The sequence below is a fragment of the Diceros bicornis genome, chromosome X (genome assembly GCF_020826845.1).
Source record: "Diceros bicornis minor isolate mBicDic1 chromosome X, mDicBic1.mat.cur, whole genome shotgun sequence".
NCBI classification, from domain to species: domain Eukaryota; kingdom Metazoa; phylum Chordata; class Mammalia; order Perissodactyla; family Rhinocerotidae; genus Diceros; species Diceros bicornis.
Window position 1 is genome coordinate 134333662 of NC_080781.1, and position 25724 is coordinate 134359385.

Sequence of the window (25724 nt, forward strand, 5' to 3'; positions counted from 1 at the left end):
GTCCCTTTAAAATTAAGCCAAAGGCCAAAGCCTTAAATTCTTTAATTTCCTGGACTAAAGCTGAACTGCAGGCCGTAATCAAAGATTTTCCCAAAGTAACTGAAGATCCTCACAGACTTGCTGAAGAATTTAATATAGTCATTTAAACTTAACCTGGTTCCTCATCAGCTAGTTAATATGCCTGTCGGTGAAGGCCCGGCCCAGCATTGGATGAAAACTGCTAGTTGGGAAAATCCTGAAAGGTCTCTAGGATTATAACTGGGAGACCTACCCACTAATCTGTTGTATAACCAGGCTTGGGCAGTCGCTAGACTACTACATCAGGCAATTCCTAGGGCTTTCCCAAAGCCTGTTGATTGTGCAAAAAAAGAAAAGAAAAGAAAAGACAAAACCTGATGAACCTGTTCATGACTATTATGATCGACTTCAGATTCTTTTGAAAGAAAATTCTGGTCTTTCTTCAGATGTTGATTCTACCCCAGTAGCTTTTAATTGTTTGTTTATTAATGGGCTGAACCAGGATCTTTCCCTTCTTGTGAAAAGGACCAGAATGGAATGAGAAACTATGTCCACTCCAGATTTAGTTAATCCGGCAAACCAACTCTCTCGCATGAGTCATTTAAAAGAAAGACTGCTAAAATTCTTAATCTTCAACTCCAACAAATGAAGGCCCCTAAACAAAACCAAAACCCCCTAGTTTCTGGTATTATTACAAAGAGTCAGGACATTGGAAAAGAGACTGTTCCAAATGTAAGTGCTTCAGGTGCCTTCAGCCCTCTAACCAGCCTTTCCAATGTCCTACAAATTCTCAATGACGGGGTTCCAAGGAATTACAAGGGCTCTTTCCAATCCTCCCTCTTAATCAGCTTGGAGGAACACTTCTCCAGATTGGAGACGAACCTTTCTGTCCTAATTGACACCGGAGCCACACTCTCAATGCTCAATGCCACTACTATAAAGCAGCCCTGCCTCAGAGTACTAAAACAGTTCAAATGCTGGTCTGGTGATTTCTAAGAAACCTCAGAAAGTTCCTGTCTCTGAACCTTTTGTTTAGGCCCTTTGAGAGACACACACCCTTTTCTCCTTAGTTCCTCCACCCCTCTTCATTTATTAGGCCAAGTCTTCTTGGAAAAGTATCATGCCAGAACTTCTTTCTCCTGAAAGGGGGAAATAATTCTAGAATTGGACAGTAGCCATCAAAACAGCCAACCAGGTGAATTAAACGACCGTTTCACATCTTTTATTTACTCCATCTCTGATGGTACTAGAGCTGATTCTGGAAACACAGATCATTTGTCCCTATGGAATCAACTACCACCTTTCTTATGGGCAAAATCTCCAACTGATATTGGTAAAATTCACAGCGCACCTCCTATCAAGATTCAAATAGATTCCTCAAAACCTCTCTCCAGAATTAATCAATACCCTATAAGTAAAGAAGTCCTTCAAAGTATAAAGCCCATAATAGAGGATTACAAGGCCTCATTATCCCTTGTTCTAGTCCCTGTAATACTCCTATTTTACCTGTGAGAAAACCCAAGGGCCCACGGTGGAGGTTTGTACAGGACCTCCTGACACTCTGTTGTTCTTAACCCTCATACACTACTAACATCCATTCCGACTGGAAGCAAATTCTTTACGGTGATTGATTTTGGCAGTGCATTCTTGAGCTTTCCAGTTGATGAAGCTACTCAATACCTTTTTGTCTTCCCTTGTGAAGGAAAGCAATTCACCTTGGCAGTAATGCCTCAGGGTTTTACTGAGAGTCCTTATTTCTCTCAAATCCTGAAGGCTTATCTGAATGATATAAAGTTCCCTAGGGCTTCTACTTTGTTGCAATATGGGAGTGATTTGCTTCTTTGCTCTCCCTACCCAGTCTCCTCACAGGAAGTCAGCATCCACTTGCCAAAGCTTTTAGCCTTAAAGGGACATAAGGTCTCCAAAGAGAAATAGCAGTTTTCCCAGACCCAAGTTCAATATTTAGGGCATCTGACATCAGAAAAAATGGCTACACCTAGATCCAGATAGGCTTCATGGTGTCCTAAGTTTCCCCAAAACAAAAACTAAGCATCAACCACAAGGTTTTCTCATGCTAGTTGGTTATAGCCGAAATCGGACTCCAAATTTCTCTTATGTTCAAACCTCCGTATGTTTTATTAAAGAACAACAACTTCCACCCAATTTTGGGGGAAGGACAGGACCACACAGCCTTTAAAGCCTTAAAGGATAGTTTGATGAACCTACCTGCCCTTGGACATCCCAATTATCAGATTCTCTTTTTCCTTTTTGCATATGGAAAGAAAGGGAATGCCCTTGGGGTTCTCACTCCAAAACACAGGGACCACCATCAACCCATAGGATATTATAGCCAGCAACTGGACCCTATGGTATAGGGATACCCCCCTTGCCTTAGACTCATTACTGCTACTGCCCTTTTGGTTAAGGCCACTGAGGAAATCATTGTGAGGTCCCATTATCCATCTTGGTACCTCATGCAGTAGAAGCCCTCCTGAATTCTCATCACACTCAACATATTTCAGTCAGCCTCCTCTCCTTTGAAACCCTTTTGTTAACTGCTACTCACATAACTCTTTTACATTGTAATAACCTTAACCCTCTTAATCTTCTCCCATCCATTACTGACAAACTCCCTCGCGACTACTTAACACTGACAGATCACCTCCTGACTCCTCGCGATGACCTGCAGGAAACTCCTTTGGGTAACACCGACATCTCATGGTTTACTGATGGTTCTTATTTAAAAGGTGACAACGGCAAATATTGTGGCGGGCATGCTATTGCAACTCCTTCTGATATCACTGAGGCAGCACCTTTACCTATGGCTACTTTGGTCCAACAGGCTGAATTACATGCTGTCACATGGGCTTGTACTTCAGCCAAGGGCAAAACTTCCAACACTTGGACTGATAGTAGATATGCTTTCAGAGTAGCTCATGATTTTGGAATGTTGTGAAAGCAACGTGGCTTCCTTACATCCAGTGGAAATAAAATTAAAAATGGCCCCCATGCCGGCCCGGTGGTGCAAGCGGTTAAGTGCGCGTGCTCTGCTGCGCTGGCCCGGGGTTTGCGGGTTCGGATCCCCGGAGTGCACTGATGCACCGCTTGTGAGGCCATGCTGTGGCGGCATCCCATATAAAGTGGAGGCAGATGGGCATGGATGTTAGCCCAGAGCCAGTCTTCCTCAGCAAAAAGAGGAGGATTGGCAGATGATAGCTCACGGCTGATCTACCTCACACACACACAAAAATTGGCCCCCATGTTCAGAAATTATTGGATGCTATACTTCTACCTGCTGCTTTAGCTGTCATTAAGATCTCGGGGCTTTCTAAACTTCACTCTCTGGAAGCTAAAGAAAATCACCTTGCTGACATTTCCACAAGGTTCCTTAAAGGAACCAACAACAGCCAAACCTTTGTTATAATCCAAAGGGATATTTCCCCAAATGTTAACTTAGAAAAACTGGCTAGAGAAGCCCAACAATTGGATTCAGAAGAGAAAAAAACAATATTGGAAATTCAGCAATTGTTGGTTTGATAAAAAGAGAAAGCTCTGGTTCGGGCCAAATAACAACCCAGTCCTACCACAGACTCTAAAATTCCCACCCCTAACCACTGTACACCATTAAACCCTCGGTCTACTGACAAAATGACAGCATTCATGAATCAATATCGGTGGGGAAATATTAACAAGGCTGCAAAAAGTACCTACCTCACTTGTCACACTTATCCAAAATACAAACCAGGGGAGCCTGTTCCCAGACATTTTAAACTGCCTAATGGACCATTTGAGATTTGGCAAGTGGATTTCACACAACTTCCTCCATCTCATGGACATAAATATGTTTTAGTCACAGTTTGTATGTTTTCTCACTAGACTGAAGCCTTCCCTTGCAGAGAGGCTACTGCCTCTTCTGTGGCTAAAATCCTTTTGAAAAGGATTATCCCTACCTGGGAACTCCTCTTGAACTTCGTAGTGATCAAGGAACCCAATTTACTGGTCAGGTACTTCGAGAAGTCTGTGCTGTTTGGCCAGTTTTACAACACTTTCACTGTGCTTGCCACCCTCAATCCCCTGGTTTAGCTGAATGCACTAATGGCCTTATTAAGACGCAATTGGCAAGATTTGTAGAGACCCTCCAAGTACCTTAGCCAAAAGCGTTGCCATTGGTCCTTCTAAATCTCAGATCCACCCCACTTTGGAACTCATAAACTCTCACCCTTTGAGATAGTCACAGGATGCCCAATGCACTCAGCTCCTGCCTCTTTTGAGCCACAGCTGATAAAAGGATATATGCTCCAATACTGTGAAGGGCTAATGGCTTCTATTAAAAACAACCATGTTCTGGTAGAGCAATCTTATCACAGCACACTCTCAGGAGACAGAGATCTTAAGCATCATACTTTGCAACCTGGAGATTTCATCTACCGGAAAACACACCTGCAGAGGAACTCTTCTTCAACCTCACTGGAAAGGCCCCTATCAGGTACTGGTAACTAATCCTTGTGCCACCCAACTCCAGGGACTAGATTCTTGGATTCACGTGACAGACTTAAAGAAAACACCAAACCCTGACTGGACCTGCACATCATCTAGTAACTCAAAAGTAAAAATTTCCTGAAATTGAAGGAGACAACATTCTATGAGATAGTTTTCCCAAGATGTCCAGACCAGGCCTGTTGGAATTTTATCTGTCAAACCTTTGATGATGACATAATGCTTCAGATGATCTCCAATACCTACGATCTTGATAACATATGGGCTTTAGAAAGGAAAAATGCCTGACAGTTTTCCCTTCTAGCCCTCGTAACTCAAATGTGGCCACGATAAGTTTCTAATCTGTGCACTTCCCTCTAACGTGGGACACGACACTCAGGAAAGGTGCTTCCTGGCATCAAGGGACAAAAGGCGGCTGAAACTGGAAAAATCTGACTCTTGATCAGTGATGCTTTCAGGGAAAGATCTCGATTAAAAGGGAAAAATGTGAAAATTAATATACAGAAACGTCATTAAAATGGAGGTGGAAGGCCAGAAGGGACAGCTCTCACACCCTACCTCAATAGCAGAGCCCAACAGGAAGAAGAAAGACTTCCCCTTCTTGACTGTCAAGAAGCCCAACCAATGAGAGACTTTCACAACTCAGCCACTGAAAAGCCATCACAATTCGAACTCCCAGTCTCCTCTAATGGACTCTTTGTTTACAATAGCCCTCCCAACTTCCTCTTCCCCTCTATAAAAGAGTTTCTCCTTTCTTTGCTGCTCAGGACTTGCACGTGGCTTGTCATGGGTGTAGACCCCGAGTCGCAATTCTTTGTTGATCCTGAATAAACTCATTTTTGCTGGAGGAATAACTGGCTGTCTATTTGTTTCAAGTCAACAGATCAGAAAATCAATAACTTGAAGGGAGTGCTCCATCATCACCCTCAGTTATCATAAGGCAACTGCTAACTAATCCTACCCACCACCAATCTCACTTCTGACTTGAAGGGGAGATACTATCATTTACTGAGTTTGTACCACGTGGTAGGTATCTTAAACATATTATCTTTTATACCCTAAAATAACTCAACGACATGTGTTCTATTGTCATCCCCACTTTACAGATGAGGGAAATAAAGCTCCACAAAGTGAATGATGTGTAACGTCATAACTAATAAATGACAAAGCCAGAATATGAACCCAGTCTGCCAACTCCTTGTACTAGTGAGGAGTTTCACCATATTAGGGTGAAAGGGAGCAGAGTTTGCCACCCCAAAAGATGCCTATTTGGCATAAGGATTATCTTAATATGGTTGTTTATAAGAAACAGCAGGCCCAGACCAAGCTCTGAAAACTGAGTGGAAATTACACTTTGCAAGAGAAATTTACATTTATAAGGGAAATCTCCATTTGTAAGGGTGTCTCCCTCTCTCTAGAAACTCTTATCAATGGAGAAGGCAATGACTTAAATCTGCATAACAACCATACCCATGTTTACTGTGCTTCTCCTCCTTGACCTCCCATAACTGGCCTTACCTCTCCAACCCCTAGTATCTTTTGTCTTTAGCTGGGGATGATATTTAAAGTGGTGGCTTGGGCCATCTAGGGGAGTTACTCAGTTTTCCTCGGTATCTCCCGTGTATACAAAAGGTATGTATACACACACATTAAACTTTTGTTTGTTTTTGTCCTCTTAATCTGTCTTTTATCACAGAGGGGTCTCAGCCAAGAATCTTGAAGGGTAGAGGGAAAATCATTTTTCTTCCTCTACAAGGGAGTAGTAGAAATTAGATAACCTTCAGTTTTGCTCAACTCCAGCTGGAAATGTCTTGATATTGTCATGCCACATGTTCAATATTACTTTCTTTGTTTTTACTATCAAATAATATACATCCTGTAAATTAATAGACCACATGCTAAAATCAATTCCATTTCTTTCTAGTCACACCACAAGCTAACTTAAGAATATTCTCCACAGAATGAACTGCAAATAAGTATTTGCTATTATCAACTCTTCCAAATAGTTTGTACGCACTACTATGTTCTCCATTTTTTTCCAGACAGGATGTAAACTTGCCCCACTCCTGGCCTCTTCTTAGCTTTGCTTTTGGAAAGTGTGGGGGATCAGAATAGGCCACCCCAAAATGTTTCTCTTTGTTTTTTTTATTTCATTTTTTTATTGTGAAATATTTGTTGTACATTATTATCTTTCACCATATAAGTGCATCCCTCCACCCCTTGTGCCCACCCCCAGCCCTCTAGCCCCTGGTAACCACCAAACAGTTCTATCTGTCCATGTGTTGGTTTACGTTCCACATATGAGTGAAATCATGCACTGTCTTTCTCTTTCTGGCTTACTTCACTTAACATAATACCCTCCAGGTCCATCCATGTTGTTGCAAATGGGATGATTTTGTCTTTTTTTACAGCTGAGTAGTATTCCATGGTATATATATACCACATCTTCTTTATCCATTCATCAGTTGAGGGACACTTGGGTTGCTTCCACTTCTTGGCTATAGTGAATAATGCTGCGATGAACATAGGGGTGCTTAAGCCTCTTTGGATTGTTGATTTCAGGTTCGTTGGGTAGATACCTAGTAGTGGGATAGCTGGATCATAAGGTATTTCTACTTTTAATTTTTTGAGGAATCTCCATACTGTTTTCCATAGAGGCTGCACCAGTTTGCATTCCCACCAGCAGTGGATTAGGGTTCCAATTTCTCCACAGGCTCTCCAGCATTTGCTGCTTGTTGTCTTGGTGATTATAGCCATTCTAACGGGTGTAAGATGATATCTTAGTGTGGTTTTGATTTGCATGTCCCTGATGATTAGTGATGCTGAGCATCTTTTCATGTGCCTATTGGTCATCTGTATATCTTCCTTGGAGAAGTGTCTGTTCATTTCTTCTGCCCAATTTTTGATTGGGTTGTTTGTTTTTTTTTTGTTATTCAGTTGTGTGAGTTCTTTATATATTATGGAGATTAATCCCTTGTCAGATATATGGTTTGCAAATATTTTTTCCAAGCTGGTGGGTTCCCTATTCATTTTGATCCCAGTTTCACTTGCCTTGTAGAAGCTCTTTAATCTGATGAAGTCCCACTTGTTTATTTTTTCTTTTGTTTCCCTTGTCTGAGTAGACATGGAATTCAACAAGATCCCTTTATGGCTGATGACAAGTAGTGTACTACCTAAATTTTCCTCCAGGAGTTTTATAGTTTCAGGTCTCACCTTCAGGTCTTTGATTCATTTTGAGTTAATTTTTGTGTATGGTGAAAGAAGATGGACTACTTTCATTCTTTTGCAAGTGGCTGTCCAGTTTTCCCAGCAACATTTATTGAAGAGACTTTCCTTTCGCCACCGTATGTCCTTAGCTCCTTTGTCAAAATTTAGCTGCCCATAGATATGAGGTATTATTTCTGGACCCTCAATTCTGTTCCATTGATCTGTGTGTCTGTTTTTGTACCAGAACCATGCTGTTTTAATTACTATCGCTTTGTAGTATGTTTTGAAGTCAGGGATTGTGATGCCTCCAGCCTTGTTCTTCTTTCTCAGGATTGCTTTAGCTACTCGGGGTCTTTTGTTGCGCCATATGAATGTTAGTATTCTTTGTTCTATTTCTGTGAGCAATGTCCTTGGGATTCTGACTGGGACTGCATTGAACCTGTAGATTGCCTTAGGTAGTATGGACATTTTAACTATGTTTATTCTTCCAATCTAAGTGCATGGAATATTTTTCCATTTCTCTATGTCATCATTGATTTCAGTCAATAATGTCTTATAGGTTTCATTGTATAGGTCTTTCACTTCCTTGGTTAAATTTACTCCTAGATATTTTATTATTTTTTTGCAATTGTAAATGGGATTGTCTTCTTGAGTTCTCTTTCTGTTAGTTCATTGTTGGTATATAGAAATATAGCAGATTTCAGTACGTTGACTTTGTATGCTGCCACTTGGCAGTAGTTGTTGATTATTTCTAGTAGTTTTCCAATGGATTCTTTAGGGTTTTCTATATATAAGATCATGTCATCTGCAAACAGCAAGATTTTCACTTTTTTGTTACCTATTTGTATTCCTTTTATTCCTTTTTCTTGCCTACTTGCTCTGGCCAGAACCTCCAGAACTATGTTGAATAAGAGTGGCGAGAGTGGGCCCACTTGTCTTGTCCCTGTTTTCAGAGGGATGGCTTTCAGTTTTTGCCCATTGAGTATGATGTTGGCTGTGGGTTTGTCATATATGGCCTTTATTATGTTGAGGTACTTTCCTTCTATACCCACTTTGTTGAGAGTTTTTATCATAAATGGATGTTGGATCTTGTCAAAAGCCTTCTCTGCATCTATTGAGATGATCATATGTTTTTTATTCCTCATTTTGTTAATGTGGTGTATCACAGTGATTGATTTGCGGATATTGAGCCATCCCTGCGTCCCTGGTATAAATCCCACTTGATCACGGTGTATGATCTTTTTAACGTATTGCTGTATTCAGTTTGCCAATATTTTGTTGAGGATTTTTGCATCTATGTTCATCAGGGATATTGGTCTATAGTTTTCCTTCTTAGTGTTATCTTTGCCTGGCTTTGGTATCAGGGAGCCGTTGGCCTCGTAGGATGTGTTGGGAAGGGTTCCATCTTCCTCTATTTTTGGAACACTTTGAGAAGGGTAGGTATTAAATCTTCTTTGAATGTTTGCTAAAATTCTCCAGAGAAGCCATCTGGTCCTGGACTTTTACTTTTTAGGAGGTTTTTGATTACTATTTCAATCTCTTTACTTTTGATTGTTCTATTCAGGTTCTTTATTTCTTCTCTATTCAGTTTTGGGAGGTTGTATGAGTCTAGGAATTTATCCATTTCTTCTAGATTGTCCCATTTGTTGGCATATAGTTTTTCATAGTATTATCTCATAATATTTTGTATTTCTGTGGTATCTGTTGTAATTTCTCCTTTTTCATTTCTAATTTTATTTATTTGAGACTTCTCTCTTTTTTTCTTGGTGAGTCTGGCTAAGGGTTTGTCAATTTTGTTTATCTTCTCAAAGAACCAGCTCTTTGTTTCACTGATCCTTTCTACAGTTTTTTTCATTTCAATTTCATTTATTTCTTCTCTGATTTTTATTATTTCCCTCCTTCTGCTGACTTTAGGCTTTGTTTCTTCCTCTTTTTATAATTGCCTTAGGCATTGTTTGAGGTTTCTTATTTGGGCTTTTTCTTGTTTGTTAAGGTGGGCCTCTAGTGCTATGAGTTTCCCTCTCAGGACCGCTTTTGCTGCATCCCATATGAGTTGGTATGGTGTATTTTCATTTCCATTTGTCTCTAGAAATGCTTTGATTTCTCCTTTAATTTCATCAATGATCCATTGGTTGTTTAGTACCATGTTGTTGAGTCTCCACAGCTTTGTCACTTTCCCTGTTTTTCCTAGTAGTTGATTTCTAACTTCATGGCATTATGGTCTGAATAGATGCTTGTTATGATTTCAATTTTCTTAAATTTATATAAGCATGTCTTGTTTTCCAACATATGGTCTATTCTTGAGAATGTTCCATGTGCACTTGAGAAGAATGTGTAATCTGCTGTGTTTGGAAAGAGTGCTCTGTATATATCTATTAAGTCCATCTCATCTAGTTTTTCGTTTGGGTCCATTATTTCCTTATTTATTTGCTGTCTGGATGATCTATCCATTGATGAGAGTGGGGAGTTAAGATCCCCTAACATTATTGTGTTGTTAATATCTCCTTTTAGGTTTGTTAATAGTTGCTTTATATACCTTGATGCTCCTGTATTGGGTGCATATATAGTTAAAAGTGATACATCCTCTTGGTGGAGTGTCCCTTTTATCATTATATTGCCCCTCTTTGTCTCTCATTACCTGTTTTATCTTGAAGTCAACTTTGTCTAATATAAGTATGGCAACACTTACTTTCTTTTGTTTGCTATTAGCTTGGGGTATTGTCTTCCATCCTTTCACTCTGAGCCTGTATTTGTCTTTAGCAGTGAGATATGTTTCCTGGTGGCGGCATATTGTTGGGTCTTGTTTTTTAATCCATCCCACCACTCTGTGTCTTTTGATTGGAGAGTTCAGTCCATTTACATTTAGGGCAATTATTGATATATGGGGGCTCGTTGTTGTTCACTTTATCACTCTTTTTCTGGTTCTTTTGCATTTCTTTTGTTTCTCGTCCCATGTGTTTCAGACTACCAATTCAGTATGGTAGTTCTGTATGGGGGTTCTCTTAGTTTTCTCTTTCTTTATCATGTGTGATTCTGTTCTGATTATTTGGTTAGTGGTTACCATGAGGGTTGTATAAAAAATCTCATGGAAGTGATAGTCCATTCTTTGATGGCCTCTTATTCCCTTAGACTAAGTCGATTCCCTTTCCCCTTCCCCTTCTAAGTTATTGTTGTCACATCTTATTCCTTCTTGTGTTGTGAGTTCGTGTTTAACATGATGAGGTTATATTTATGCTTGGTGCTTACCTTCCCTTGACCTCTGGTTTTACAATTAAGTGTTTGCTAATCTATTTTGATAGGGGACTGCAATTTTTCTGGTTTTGTCATCCTATTTTCCTCCTTGTTCAAAACTTTGAATACCATTTTTATTTTTTTCCTCAGGGATGAGGGCCTTCTTGAGCACATCTTGTAGTGGGGGTCTTGTGGCAATGCACTTCCTTAGCTTTTGTTTATCAGGGATAGTTATTATTTCTCCATCATGTCTGAAGGATATTTTTGCTGGATAGAGTATTCTTGGCTGAAAGTTATTGTCCTTCAGAATTTTGAATATATCGTTTCACTCTATCCTAGCATGTAAAGTTTCTGTCAAGAAATCGGCTGAGAGCCTGATAGGAAATCCTTTGTATGTTATTTTTCTTTTTTGTCTAGCTGCACTTAATATGTTTTTGTTGTCGTTGACTTTTGCCAGCTTTACTACTATATGCCTTGGAGAGGGTGTTTTCAAGTTGATATATTTAGGAGATCTATTGATTTCATTCACTGGTATTTCCAGCTCCTTCCCCAGGTTTGGGAACTTCTCAGATATTATTTCTTTGAACAAGTTCTCTGCTCCTTTTTCCCTCTCTTCTCCCTCTGGAATACTTATAATCATTATGTTGGATTTCCTAATTGAGTCAGATATTTCTCGGAGAGTTTCTTCATTTCTTTTTAGTCTTTGTTCTCTCTCCCCTTCCACCTGGAGCATTTCTGCATTGCTGTCCTCAATATTGCTAATTCTTTCCTCCATATTGTCAGCTCTGGTGCTTAAGGCTTCCAGATTTGTCTTTATCTCCTCTATTGTGTTTTTCATCTCTAAGATTTCTGATTTTTTTTTTATAGTTTCAATCTTTTTTGTGAAGAAACTCCTGATTTCATTGAATTGTCTGTCTGTGTTTTCTTGCATTGCATTAAGCTTTTTTTATGATGGCTATTTTCAATTCTCTTTCATTAAAGTTATACATTTCTGTGCTTTCTGGGTTGACTTCTGGGTGCTTTTCGCTTTCCTTTTGGTCTGGAGATTTAATATATTTTTGCATGGTGCCTGTCGGTGTTAGCTTATGTTTCCTCATAGTGAAAATATATGGTCACAGTTTCCTCTTGCTGCACCTGGGTGGGCGTCAAGGGCTGTGTATTCTCGCCTGCCTCAATCCACGGGCACTCTCGTTGGCCCCTGGCTGATCTGAGGCATGGCTGAGCAGAGGCTGCTGGGGGGAAGCATGGGAACAGCTGGAGCTGGAGTGTGGGAACAGCTTGGACTGGAGCGCAGCTAGCCTGAAGCAGCTGGAGCTCGGGTGCGGGTGGGTTGAAACAGCTGCAGCTCAAGTGCCACTGGGCCAAAGAAGCAGTAGCTGGAGCACCGCTGGGCTGAAGAACCTGGAACTGGAACACACTGGGCCGAAGAAGGAAGAGCTGGAGCACCACTGGGCCAAATATGCTGGAACTGGTGTGTGCTGGGCCAAAGAAGCTGGAACTGGAGTGCACTGGGCCAAAGAAGCTGGAACTGGAGTGTGCTTGGCCAAAGAAGGAAGAGCTGGAGCACCACTGGACCAAAGAAGCTGGAACTGGAGTGAGCTGGGCCAAAGAAACTGGAACTGGAGTGCACTGGGCCAAAGAAGCTGGAACTGGAGTGCACTGGGCCAAAGAAGCTGGAACTGGAGTGCACTGAGCTGAAGAAGGAGGAGATGGAGCACTGCTGGGCAGACGAAGCTGGAACTGGAGTGCGCTGGGCCAAAGAAGGAAGAGCTGGAGCACCACTGGGCCAAAGAAGCTGGAACTGGAGTGCGCTGGGCCAAAGAAACTGGAACTGGAGTGTGCTGTCCCAAAGAAGCTGGGACTGTAGTGTGCTGGGCTGAAGAAGGAGGAGCTACAGTGCCTCTGGGCCAAAGTAGCTGGAACTGGAGTGTGGTGGAGCAAAGTTGCTGGCACCAAGTCAGCTGGAGCCTGAGAACAGGCCAAGCGGAAGCCACTGGAGCCAGGGGGAGTGGAGGCAGTCAAGCTGAAGGAGCTAAGGGAGGGGAATGGTCCAGCCGAAGGAGCTGGGGATGTGACATGGTGGGGCCTGAGCTGCCGCTGCCTCTGATGCAGGGACGCAGGCTTGCCCTACTGTGGGTCAGGCCTGGGCACCTGGGGGCCACTGCCTGTGGGGGTGGGGCATGGTCACGCAGCCCCTGCTGGTGGGGCCCAGGTACCCAAGGTCTGCTGCCTCTGGGGATAGTGCTGAGCTGAAGCACCGCTGGGCTGAAGCGCCAGTTGGGCAGGCCAGGTGGGGGAGGGGCACTTACTTTCGCCTCCCCGATCTCAGAGATTTCTCACCTCGCTGTTGCTCTCTGCTATCCTAAGGAGCTAGCTTGTTGAAACTACTCTTGCAACAGTACTGCTCCCTCTGCAGGAGGATCCCCTTGGGCTGTGAGGGGTCTTGGAGAGCATCATTTTTCAGGTGGCAAGCCAGCCCTCCTCCTCTTCTGAGAGCCCTGTGATCTCAGGCTCTGGGTCGCAGTCCTTGGGGAAGGAAGGGAGCTCCTCTTACCTCCTTCCACTTATTCTGGGGATTCCAGCACCTCAGCCCTTGGGTGTATGGCTGCCTGGGTGCCTCAGACGTCCCCTGTGTTGTGTCAATAGCTTCTGTTGTAATATGAATGTCCTTTTTGTTGTGTCTTAGAGGGGGAGAGTTCAATGGGGCAAGCTCACTCCGCCATGATGCTGACATCACTCAATGTTTTTCTGCCTTTATTATTTTTAAGAACAAAAGACTCTGAAAGAAACTTTGTCCTTCCCCATAACTGCCTAAAAGAATTTAAGATAAAAGGCCTGTCCCCAGAGCAGGCCATCACCATAGATAACTCTGAGTATCGGCAGACTGTGAGGGTCCTTGCTAAGTCCATTCTTATCAAAGTTCTGTCTACCAAACATTTACATTTACATTTACATGTAGATTGCCTTCCTCCCCCTTGAGGCCACAAAGAACTCCACCAACATCCTTCTTTGTCTTTAGCTGAAAATGGTATTTAATGTGGTAGTTTTGGCCTTTCTAGCGAGTTATTCCATTTTTCTGCATTTCTCCCATGTATGCATGTTATAAAGCTTTGATTTTCTCTTGTGATTCTGTCTCGTATCAGTTTCATTCTTAGACCAGCCAGAAGGACCTAGAGGGTAGAGGAATTGTCTTCCTCCCCTACAAAAGTCTTGCTTTTCAGGATGGAAGAAAACCAATTCACCAAGTCAATTTATTGACATTTAATTTGCTTAAAGCCAGCTTGCCAATAGACCATTTGCCTAAATGGCCAAGATCTCAAAAGATCTATTTGCCTAATCGCTCAAATACACTTATCTACCCAAAACCTGTTTTTTAAAACTATTCATGGAATTTAAAGTACACTGGGTTGGCAGAGCTTAAGACTATACTGGGAAGTAAGGGTTTCAGTGTTCCAGGACCTTCAGGCACCAACTTGGCTCCTGATCCCCTTCTCTCATGGACCCCACTTCTCTCTCAACTCAACATCAGGCTGTGCTGGATGTTGGCTCTCCTTGGTTTCTTTTCCCCAGTACAAATTCTCCTCTCTTGTCCCCTGCTCCATCCAGCTGCAGCAGTAGGGAACTGGGCACAGATACATGGAACTTTCCTTATACAAATAGGAAAACTGACCAAGATAGACATTCTCAGTATCTTCACAAACTATTAAAACCTTTCAATCTACTATAAATCACTGAACTTTATCGGTTAAATGTTACATATTTTGGGAAAACTGGTAAACTTGGCAAATGAGTCTGTGGTGATAGAATCTGAAAAAAATGCTAGATCACTGAAAAAACAGAAAATGAATTCTTAAAAAAATTAATGTGATATTAGAATAACCTAAAAAAATTCACATGAAATCCTAGAATACTATTGCTATTCATAAGAATGGTAAACCATTCTGTGACTTTTAACTTTTAACAAATTGAACATTCCTTAAAATGCTGCTAACAAGGATACATCCATAGACTATGTTCAAGAATGTAATCATTGCATATAACAGAGAATAATATATTCATATGAAAAGATACAAATTATTTGAATATATAAGGGGTCCAAACTACAGCCTGTGAGCCAAATTGGCAGCAGCCTGTTTTTGTAAGAGGTAACAATTATTTTTACTTTTTTAAAAGGTTGTAAAACAAAGAAAGAATATGCTATAGAGACCTTATGCAGCCTGTAAAGCCTAAAATATTTACTGTCTGGTCCCTTTCGGAAAAGTGTTTATCAAGCCTTGGAATATATTCAAAATGAGTATTTCTTAAGAAGAAATGCTTTCTGATGTATCAATAAATTTGGGTAAATTTTGTAAACTGGTTACTTGATGAATTGGTTTGGGATGAATTGGCTTTTGGCAATTTGGCCACTGGACAAATTGAGAATTTGGCAGAGAGCTTTCCAAGAATTTTTTTTTCAGTGAATTCACCTGGAGCTGGTCATGACTTCTCTCAAATGAATGAGGAATAAACAGACATCAAGATTTGAAAAAACACAAGCCGGTGAAAGATTTCTTTCCCTTTAATGACTATGGAAGCCAATGGAAAACTCAGAGTCCCACCAGAGAAGCCCAGCCTGTTCTCACTTAGGAACGATCTTGATGGACCCAAAATTATTCAAGATCTTAATTTCTTGCTAACAAAGAGACAACAAATCCCGCCCCCCGCCTTTTTCAACATTTTAGCATTTGAATATGGAAACACTTTCTGAGAGACTGTTTGCAAAAATACTTTTTGGCTTAAATGATCATTTTTAGTCTCAAAAAGTTTTTCTTTCTTTTTTCTGAGGGGAGGGACAAAGTATGATATTTCATTCAGATATTCTGAGTGGAAGGAGTGTGCTATTGGAATCCACCAGTCTTCTCCAGTAGAGTAATTTAAACCAGCGACGATCCTATACTAAAGACCCTGGCAGTTTTTAGGTGCAAATTCTGGCAAAAAGACTATGCATTTTCTAACCCATTATTCCAAGGCCAAAAAGAGTAGAGCAGGTAAATGTTTGGGGTATGTGTTTGTGTGTGTGTGTGTGTGATGGCTGGGAGATGGTTTGGGAGATACTTGGTTTGGGAGATACTTGGCTCTTCTCCTCTAGGATTCCCTACTCTGAGCACCACACCCCTCACTGCTCCGTGGTCAAAGTGCAAAGAGGACTGGTGCCACTGAGAAGATGACTTGGGGTCTATAAGCCAAATGTACCAATGACATCTTCCCTTCTTCCAGCTCAAGCCACAGACATAGATTCTTGTTGGTTTTATTTTTCTATATTTTTATTTTATTTTATTGTGGTAACACTGTTTTATAACATTATATACATTTCGGGTGTACATCACTATATTTCTATTTCTGTGTAGATTACATCATGTTCACCACACAAAGACTAATTACAATCCATCACCATACACATGTGCCTAATCACCTCTTTCCTTCCTTCTACTGATTTGCGGCTTTGTTTGTTCTTCTTTTTACAGTTCCTTTAAGTTCACTGTTAGATTGTTTATTTGAGATTTTTCTTGTTTGTTGAGATAAGCCTGTATTGCCATAAACTTCCCTCTTAGAACTGCTTTTGCTGTATCCCGTAAATTTTGGCATGTTGTATTTTCATTTTCATTTGTCTCCAGATGTTTTTTGATTTCTCCTTTGATTTCTTCATTGACCCAGTCGTTGTTTAGTAGCATTTTGTTTAATCTCCACATATTTGTGGCTTTTCCAACTTCATTCCTGTAGTTGATTTCTAGTTTCATACTGTTGTGGTCAAAAAAGATGCTTGGTATTATTTCAATCTTCTTAAATTTATTGAGACTTGTTTTGTGGCCTAATATGTGATCTATCTTGGAGAAAGTTCCATGTGAATGCGAAAAGAATGTGTATTCTTCAGTTTTTGGATGGAATGTTCTGTATATATGTAGTAAGTCCATCTGGTCTAATGTGTCATTTAAGGCCAATGTTTCCTTACTGATATTCTGTTTAGATAATCTCTCCATTGGTGTAAGAGGAGTGTTAAAGTCCCCTACTATTATTGCGTTGCTGTCTATTTCTCCTTTTATGTCTGTTAACAATTGCTTTATATATTTAGGTGCTCCTTATGTTGGATGCATAGATATTTACAAGTGTTATATACTCTTGTTGGACTGTTCCCTTTATCATTGTGTAGTGCCCTTCTTCGTCATTTGTTATAGTCTTTGTTGTAAAGTCTATTCTGTCTGATATAAGTATTGCTACCCCAGCTTTCTTTTCATTGCCATTTGCATGGAGTATCTTTTCCCATCCCTTCACTTTCAGTTTGTGAGTGTCTTTAGGTCTGAAGTGTGTCCCTTGAATGCAGCATATATATGGGTCTTATTTTTTTATCCAATCAGCCACCCTATGTCTTTTGATTGGAGCATTTTATCCATTGACATTTAAAACAGCTATTGAAAAACATGCACTTATTGCCATTTTGTTACTCTTTTTCTGCATATTTTAGTAGTTCTGTTTCTTTCTTCTTCTCTTGCTCTCTTCCCTTGTGCTTTGATGGCTTTCTTTAGTTTTATTTTTGGGTTCCTGTCTCGTAGATATTTGTGTATTTATTATAGGTTTCTGCTTTGTGATTACCATGAAGTTCATATATAATAACCTACATATATAACAATCTATATTAAGTTGATGGTCTCTTTAGTTGGCCTTTTGCTAAAAGCTCTACTCTTCTACTTGCCTCCTCCCACATTTTATGTTTTTGATATCATATCTAAACACTTTTTTTTGTGCATGTGCATCTGTTACCCTCTTATCATGGAAATAGATAATTTTAGTACTTTTGTCTTTTGACCTTCACATTAGCTTCATAGGTGGTTGATCTGATACCTTTACTGTATATTTGCCTGTACCAGTGATTTCATTGCTTTATTTTTTGATAATTTTCTTGTTCCTATTTGTGGTTTTCTCTTTTCCACTTGAATAAGTCCCTTTAACATTTCTTTTAAGGCTGGTTTCTTGGTGATAAAGTCCTTTAGTTTTTGCTTTTCTGGGAAACTCTTTATCTCTCCTTCCATTCTGAATGATAACCTTGCTGGGTGGAGTATTCTTGGCTTTAGGTTTTTTCCTTTCACTACTTTTAATATATTGTGCCATTCCCTTCTAGTCTGTAATGTTTCTGCTGAGAAGTCAGCTGATAACCTTATGGGGTTTCCTTTGTATGTAACTTGTTGCCTTTCTCTTGTGGCTTTTAGCATTCTCTCTTTATCTTTAATGCTTGACATTTTAATTATAATGTGTCTTGGTGTGGGCCCCCTTCGGTTTATCTTGTTTGGGGCTCTCTGTGATTTCTGTACCTGGATGTCTGTTTCCTTCCTTAGGTTAGGAAAGTTTTTAGCTATTATTTCCTCACATAGATTCTCTGCCCCTTTGTCTCTCTCTTCTCTTTCTGGGACACCTATAACATGGATGTTAGTATGCTGGATATTGTCCCAGAGGTCCCTTAGACTGTCCTCATTCTTTTTAATTCATTTATCTTTTTTCTGTTCAGCTGGTGGATTTCCTCTGGTCTTTCATCCAGCTCTCTGATCCATTCTTCTGTATCATCTACTCTGCTACTGAGTTCCGCTAGTAAATTTTTCATTTCCAATATTGTATTCTTCATTTCTGATTGGTTCTTTTTTATATGTTCCAATTCTTTGTTGAATTTCTCACTGAGTTCATCCATTCTTCTCCCAAGATCAGTGAGCATCCTGATGACTCTTAGTTTTTACTCTTTCTCAGGTAGATTGTTTATCTCTTTCATTTAGTTCTTTTTCTGGGGTTTTGTCCTGTTCCCTTAGTTGGAATGTATTTCTTTGTCTCTTCATTTTGCCTATTTATCTGTGCTTATATGTATGTATTAGGTAGGTCGACTACATCTCCTGTTCTTGGAGAGGTGGCCTTATGTAAGAGATGCCTTATGAGGCTCAGCAGTGTGCTTCCCTCTCATCACCAGTTCCAAATGGTCCAGGAGTCTCCCCTGTGTGGGCTATGTGTGTCTTTCTATTGTGGCAGGGTTGCTCTTGCTGCACATGCCCAGGGATGCTAGGCTGTCCCCCTGGCCAGCTGTTTGTAATGCTCAGCTGTGTGTGGCTGCTATGGTCCCTTCAGACACTTTATTGGGCATGAGAAGCCCCAGTGGAGTTGGCTGCAATGTCTAATAGCACATTCCTGTTGTAGTTTTTCTGTTAAGTGAGTAGGCCCCCAGCATAGCTGGTTGCTAGGCTCAGGGGCTTACAATTGTTGTAGGCCTCCAGCCTGCTAGGCTGTTGTTAACTCTCTCAGGATTGCAGCTGAGTGGGGCCAGCCCCAGCCATGGGAGCACCCAATTGTTTCGGGCTTTGGAAGGTTGGGATGATCCCCTATGTGGCTGTTTGAGAAGCACAATTCTGCTGCAGCTGACAAGCCCCAATGCCCGCAGGGCCACACATCCCATCAACACAGTCCTGTCCCGTGTGCATGCCCTGACTCACTGAAGCGGACCCAGTCACCCGGCTGCAGAGGCCCCACACACTCCAGCAACACAGGCCCACCCTCGTTCACGCCCTGCCCTGCAGAGGCAGACCCACTCACCTGGCTTCATAGGATCCAGGCACCCCGCCTATGCAGGCCCACAAGTTGTCTGAGGGCTTGCTGTTGGGTGGGGACAGTCCCTAGGGTGGGCTGCTTGCCCTGGCTGAGCTGGATTAAATCGGTGCTCTACTGAGTGGGGCAGACCACTGCACTAACAAGCCAGGCAAAGTACTCCAATGGTGTCTGTCATCATCTGTGTCAGCATGCCTGTACTAGGTCATAATAATAGCTGTCACCAATGTCTCAGTCCCTGAGGAGGTCTCACCTCTCACCAAGATGCACCCAGAGCCTATCAAATGAGTTTCTTTTCACCAAAGGACTGTGCATCTTTCTTTCTAGTGATATTAGGCTACTTTCCAAAACGGGTGAATTTGTGTGTGGGCCCTTTAAGATCAGGCTTTTTTCCCCCATATACCCGATGGCTTTTCTGGGTGTATTCCCCATTGTAGTTAATAGCCAGCAAAGCCAGATCTTCTGACACTTGTCTCGGCTGTGCTGAGTCCAAAAGCTGCTTAGTGTGGTAATGCTCCTCCGCTCAGATCCCCCACTCCTCCAGGGAAGGCTTTCTACCGTTAGATTGCTCCCAGCCAGCTGTGAGGCAGTGCAGCTCGAAGGTGGCTTTCTTTTCTCCAGAAAGGAATTTCTGCCTTTTCCATCTTAATAAGCACTGCCCCTTGTTGTGGGGGCTCTTTTTATCCAGTTTTCAGTTATCTATCAGGGGTAATTTTTCCAAGCGTAGTTGTAATTTTGTTGTGTCCGTGGAAGAAGGTGAGTTCAGATTCTGCCTACACTGCCATCTTGACATCGTCCTCTCTTGTGGTTTTTAAAATCATATTGTTTGTGTAGGCTGATATATATCTGATATATCTGAAGCTAATATATCTAAGCTAATATATAACTGAACCTACATCATACAGAATAGTTCAGATGATTTTGACATATTAGAATATGAAGATTTAAAACAAAATGTTGGGGTCCAGCCCAGTGGTGCAAGCGATTAAGTGCGTGAGCTCCGCTGCGGCGGCCCAGGGTTCACTGGTTCAGATCCCGGGCGCGCACCGATGCACCGCTTGGCAAGCCATGCTGTGGCGGCATCCCATATAAAGTGGAGGAAGATGGGCATGGATGTTAGCCCAGGGCCAGTCTTCCTCAGCAAAAAGAGGAGGATTGGCAGATGTTAGCTCAGGGCTGATCTTTCTCGCAAAAAAAAAAAAAAAAAACATAAAACAAAAGGTTGAGTTTCAACTATTTAAAATATGGCGTTTCAGGGGCCGGCCCAGTGGCAAAAGTGGTTAAGAGTGCATGCTCCGCTGTGGCGGCCCAAGGATCTCCGGTTCGGATCCTGGGTGCACGCTGACGCACTGCTTGGCAAGCCATGCTGTGCCAGTGTCCCATATGTAGTGGAGGAAGATGGGCAGGGATGTTAGCCCAGGGCCAGTCTTCCTCAACAAAAAAAAAAAAAAAAGAGGAGGACTGGCAGATGTTAGCACAGGACTGATCTTCCTCACAAAAAAATAAAAATAAAATAAAATATGGGGTCTCTTTTAAAATCATCTGGTAAGTAATTACTTTTATCGCATAGCTAGGAAAACTTAATCCTTGTCTTAGTTATATGTTAACAGACTTGCTTCCAACCACGACTAACACACCACTAAAAAGGAATAAAACTCAAAACCCCGAACCCTCATATATTTCATTGTTTTACAAAGGATGGAGTCCAAATGGGAAAATCTCCACCAAAGGCTTATTCCATCCATTTCATAGAAAACATCACTCTCTAAAGAGCCAATCTGAACTTCTCTAATGTGCTTTTCGGGTTCCACTAGTTTTCCACAAACACATCAAAAGAGGACAAACATCAAACAGCACTCTGTGGTATTTCTTCAGAGTGGAAAAACAAGAAATGCACCATATTCATAACAATTAGAAAGTACATACAAAACATTAACATGGTAAAAATCCTAGTCTGATGTCCCCTGTACCTCAAAGGGCAAGCAACCTGTGATAAGCAGTGCTCTGATGTCAAAGAATGAAAAGAAAGCAGACAAACATCAAGTAAACAAAAACCTACTGTTATGAAAATATGGTAGGCCATCAATAACCAAAAAAATTTTTTTTCAACGTTTTATCATCTTGGAAAGGATATTGCTGTTACTAACCTCTTCTGAACAGTGTAGAAATATTAAGCAAACAAGAAGGCACCTTTAGAATCTGATTAGCGTTCCTTGGTCTGCCCCTTTTCAAACGTAGAGAAGGTGAAATATAGTGTTGCTTGGTGAGTCATTGGGACATATCTGGATCCCAGCCTGGATGGCAGATGCTAACATTAAAGACATTCATAGGAAGGATGAATGTTAAGGCTACACAGTTCCCCATCATATATTTGTGGAAAATTCATTCCAGGAGAAATTCATAAATCAGAAAAGAGACTATACTAAGACCAGAACTCTGTCGTAAGATATAAAGAGAGTTTTCTCTGTTTCCAGTAAGTAACAAGCCTTTTAGGCCAAGCCTTCCAGCAAAGGACAGGATGTTCTATAGGGATGCATCTCCTACTCTAAGAGAACAGTCTCTGAAGAACTAGAACTGACAACTCACACGTGCTTTTATAATTCATTTGGTACTGTATTTACTTGCATACTTCATTATTTTCATATTTAGATCTATCTATTACCAAATATTTCTACCAGTGTGAAATGGTCTGAAAACTTTTTTATGAATTAAAGTTCATCATTGTTCAGTCAAAATGATTCCCTTGACATGGCACTTCAAAAGAAGGAAATGCATGCAACATTTTTCTATGGCGTAACAGAGCAGGTCCAACTGCTTTTTTTTTTTGTGAGGAAGATCAGCCCTGAGCTAATATCTGTGCTAATCCTCCTCTCTTTGCTCAGGAAGACCAGCTCTGAGCTAACATCTACTGCCAATCCTCCTCCTTTTTTTTTTCCCCCAAAGCCCCAGTAGATAGTTGTATGTCATAGCTGCACATCCTTCTAGTTGCTGTATGTGGGACGCGGCCTCAGCATGGCCGGAGAAGCGGTGCGTCGGTGTGCGCCAGGGATCCGAACCCGGGCCGCCAGTAGCGGCCGCTTAACCGCTAAGCCACGGGGCCGGCCCCCAACTGCTTTTTAATACAGCTAGTGGCTTCAGAGGTCCTGGCCCGGGTACATATGTTCATGGTTAGGTTTTACCAAATAGCCCATGTTTTATTTGGCATCTCAATCTTCCTACTTTATAATCCACTCTTTCAATCATTTCTTGAAGGTGAGATTCTATGTGTTTCTTCTGTCGCTTTTATAGGACTATTACTGAGCCAGCTGGGGAAATACAGCAACAGAGATCAGTCAAGTTCCAGCATATGTTAAAAGAAAAATTTTTTAGGATTTGTCTTTGCTGCATATTAAAGTACTGAAGGCCTAAGTGTTGGCTGTGCAAATATGAGATATGACCTTAAATTTGGCCATGTTTTTCTTTTTCATTCTGCAAATCAGCCCTGTTAGTTTACAGTGGCAAGGTGGACACACAGCTAATTACATGCTTGTATCCTAGAAATCAGAAAGCGAGTTAATTGGATAAGATGAGCTACTCTTTGTCCTGAATGAGACACAAGCTGAATGCAATTTGGGTACCTCCCTCTTGGAGCTTTTGATTCTCTAGAAGAAGAGCAAAGTCAGCCCCTGTGATCTCCAGGCAAAGTGGAGAGTGTCGGTAAAAAAGTAGAGAGCAGGGAGGGGAGAGCTCTTCCAGCCCAGGTGGCAGGAAGGACTTCTAAGAGGAGGAGGAATGAATTGGTGCCTGAATGATGAGGAGGATTTGAGGAGGAGGTGAAGTACATTTTAGTCAGTGCAGAAAGAAGGAACAAAGGTACAATGAAAGAGCTTAGATAGCATTTACACAGAATAGTGACTTTACTATAGTTTCTTGTTTACTTGTCCATCTCTGTACCAGACAGTAAGTTTTATGAGGACGGGCACAGTGCTGGACACTGAGAACACAGCCTCATGGAGTTTACAGTTTTGTGGGGAATCCAGACAATGAACAAATAGTCCAAAGATAACTATAAATTTACAAATTGCAAAAAGCATGATGAAGGAAAAGGGCAGGGTGCCATGGGAGAGAACCAAAAGTGGATGTAGGGGACCAGCAGGAGCCAACCATGTGTCAACATAATGGAAGGACACAGGCCTGTGCAAAGGCTCTGTGTTGGAAGAGACCTTTGAGAAGTCAGAAGAGAGGGAGGCCTGTGCAGCCGGAGTATGACAGATAAGAGGGAGTGTGGCACAAAATGAGGCTTTCAAGAATAGGCAGGCATGATAGCAGTATGCCTTACAGATCACACAAGAAGATTCTGGATTTTACTCTAAGAGCCGAGGGAAACCACCGAAAGCTTTTGAGCAGAAGGACGAGATCATATTTCAACAAATGGTTTTGGAACAATGGGACATCCATATGCCAAAAAATATGAACTTTAATCTAAACCTCACACCTTATAAAAATATTAACTCAAAATGGATCATAGATACAAATGTAAAACCCAGAACTATAGAACTTTTAGGGAAAAAAATAGGAGAAAATCTATGTGATCTGTGGTTTGGCAATGAATTCTTAGACATGGCACTAGAAGCACAATCCAACAAAGAAAAAAATGGTAGCATTATCCTTCTTCAAAATTAAAAACTTTTGTTCTGCAAAAGACACTGTTAAGAGAACGAGAAAAGAAGCTACAGACTAGAGAATGTACTCGCACATCAAATATCTGACAAAGGACTTGTATCCAGAATATACAAATAATTGTCAAAACTCAATAATAAGAAAACTAATGATGTAATTTTAAAAATCAGCAAAACATTTAAATATTCAAATGATGAAAAGATGCTCAGCATCTTTAGTCACTAGGGGAATGCAAATTAATACCATAATTCAATACTCTAGAGAAATGAAATGAAAACTTACGTCCACCAAAATCTTGTACATGAGTGTTTACAGCAGCTTTATTAATAATTACCTAAAAATGGTCACAACTCAGATGTCCTTCAACAGGTGAATGAATAAACTGTGGTACATCCATACAATGAAACGCACCTCAGGGGGCCAGCCCGGTGGCGCAAGCGGTTAAGTGCGTGCACACCACTGCGGCAGCCCGGGGTTCGCAGGTTCGGATCCCGGGTGCGCAAGGACGCATCACTTGTTAAGCCATGCTGTGGCGGCGTCCCCTATAAAGTAGAGGAAGACGGCCACGGTTGTTAGCTCAGGGCCCATCTTCCTCAAGGAAAAAAGGGGAGGATTGGCATCAGATGTTAGCTCAGGGCTGGTCCTCCTCACAAAAAAAAAAAAAAAAAAGAAATGCACCTCAGCAATAAAGTTTCGGATGCATGCAACAACTTGGATGAATCTCAAAGGAATTATATTGAGAGAAAGAACCCAATCTTTAAAGATATATGCTGTGTGACTCTACTTATAGGACATTCTCAAAAAGACAAAACTATAGGGATGCAGAATAAATCAGTGGTTGACAGGGGTTAGAGGTGAAGTGCGGTAGGGGTGACTAGAAAGGCATAGCACAAGGAAGTTTTTTGGGGGGTGACGGACCTGTTCTTTACCAGGACTCTGGTCGCAGTTACACGAATCTATGCAAGTGTTAAAACCATAGAACTGTACACCAAGAGAAAACAAATCAATTTTACTGTATAATTTAACAAATAAATTGTTTAATAATTTAAAAATGAAACTGTGTCCACAAAAAGACTTGTAAAAGCATGTTCATTGCAGTTTTATTTGCAGTAACCCAAAACTAGAAATAAATGTCCATCAAAAGGAAAATGCCTAACAAATTGTGGTATATCCAGAGAACAAAATACGTCTCAGTAACAAAAAGGAATGAGCTACTAACACACATGACATGATGAATCTCAGAGACACTATGCTGAGTTTAAGAGGGCAGACTCAACAGAGTATATATTATATGGTTTCATTTTTATGAAGTTCTAGTAAAGGAAAAAATTTATGGTGAAAAACATCAGAAGAGCACTTGCCTCTAGGTGGGGGGATAACTAATGGGGAAGGGGCCCAAAAAAGCTTTCTAGTATGTTGCAAATATTGTATGTCTTGATAGGAATGTGGGTCCCATTAGTTTATGCATTTGTCAAAGCTCGTGGAATGATACGCTTAAG

General features: G+C 41.1%; 1 protein-coding gene across 1 annotated transcript in view; it reads right to left on the reverse strand.

The window, feature by feature from the left end:
• The window catches only part of LOC131400393 (circadian clock protein PASD1-like), a 77009-nt gene that overhangs the window by 24558 nt on the left and 26727 nt on the right, over nt 1-25724 (reverse strand). Inside the window, exon 9 of the mRNA XM_058535130.1 lies at nt 12140-12160. Within this exon, the coding sequence (XP_058391113.1) occupies nt 12140-12160 (21 nt within the window). The remainder of the gene's footprint in view (nt 1-12139; nt 12161-25724) is intronic.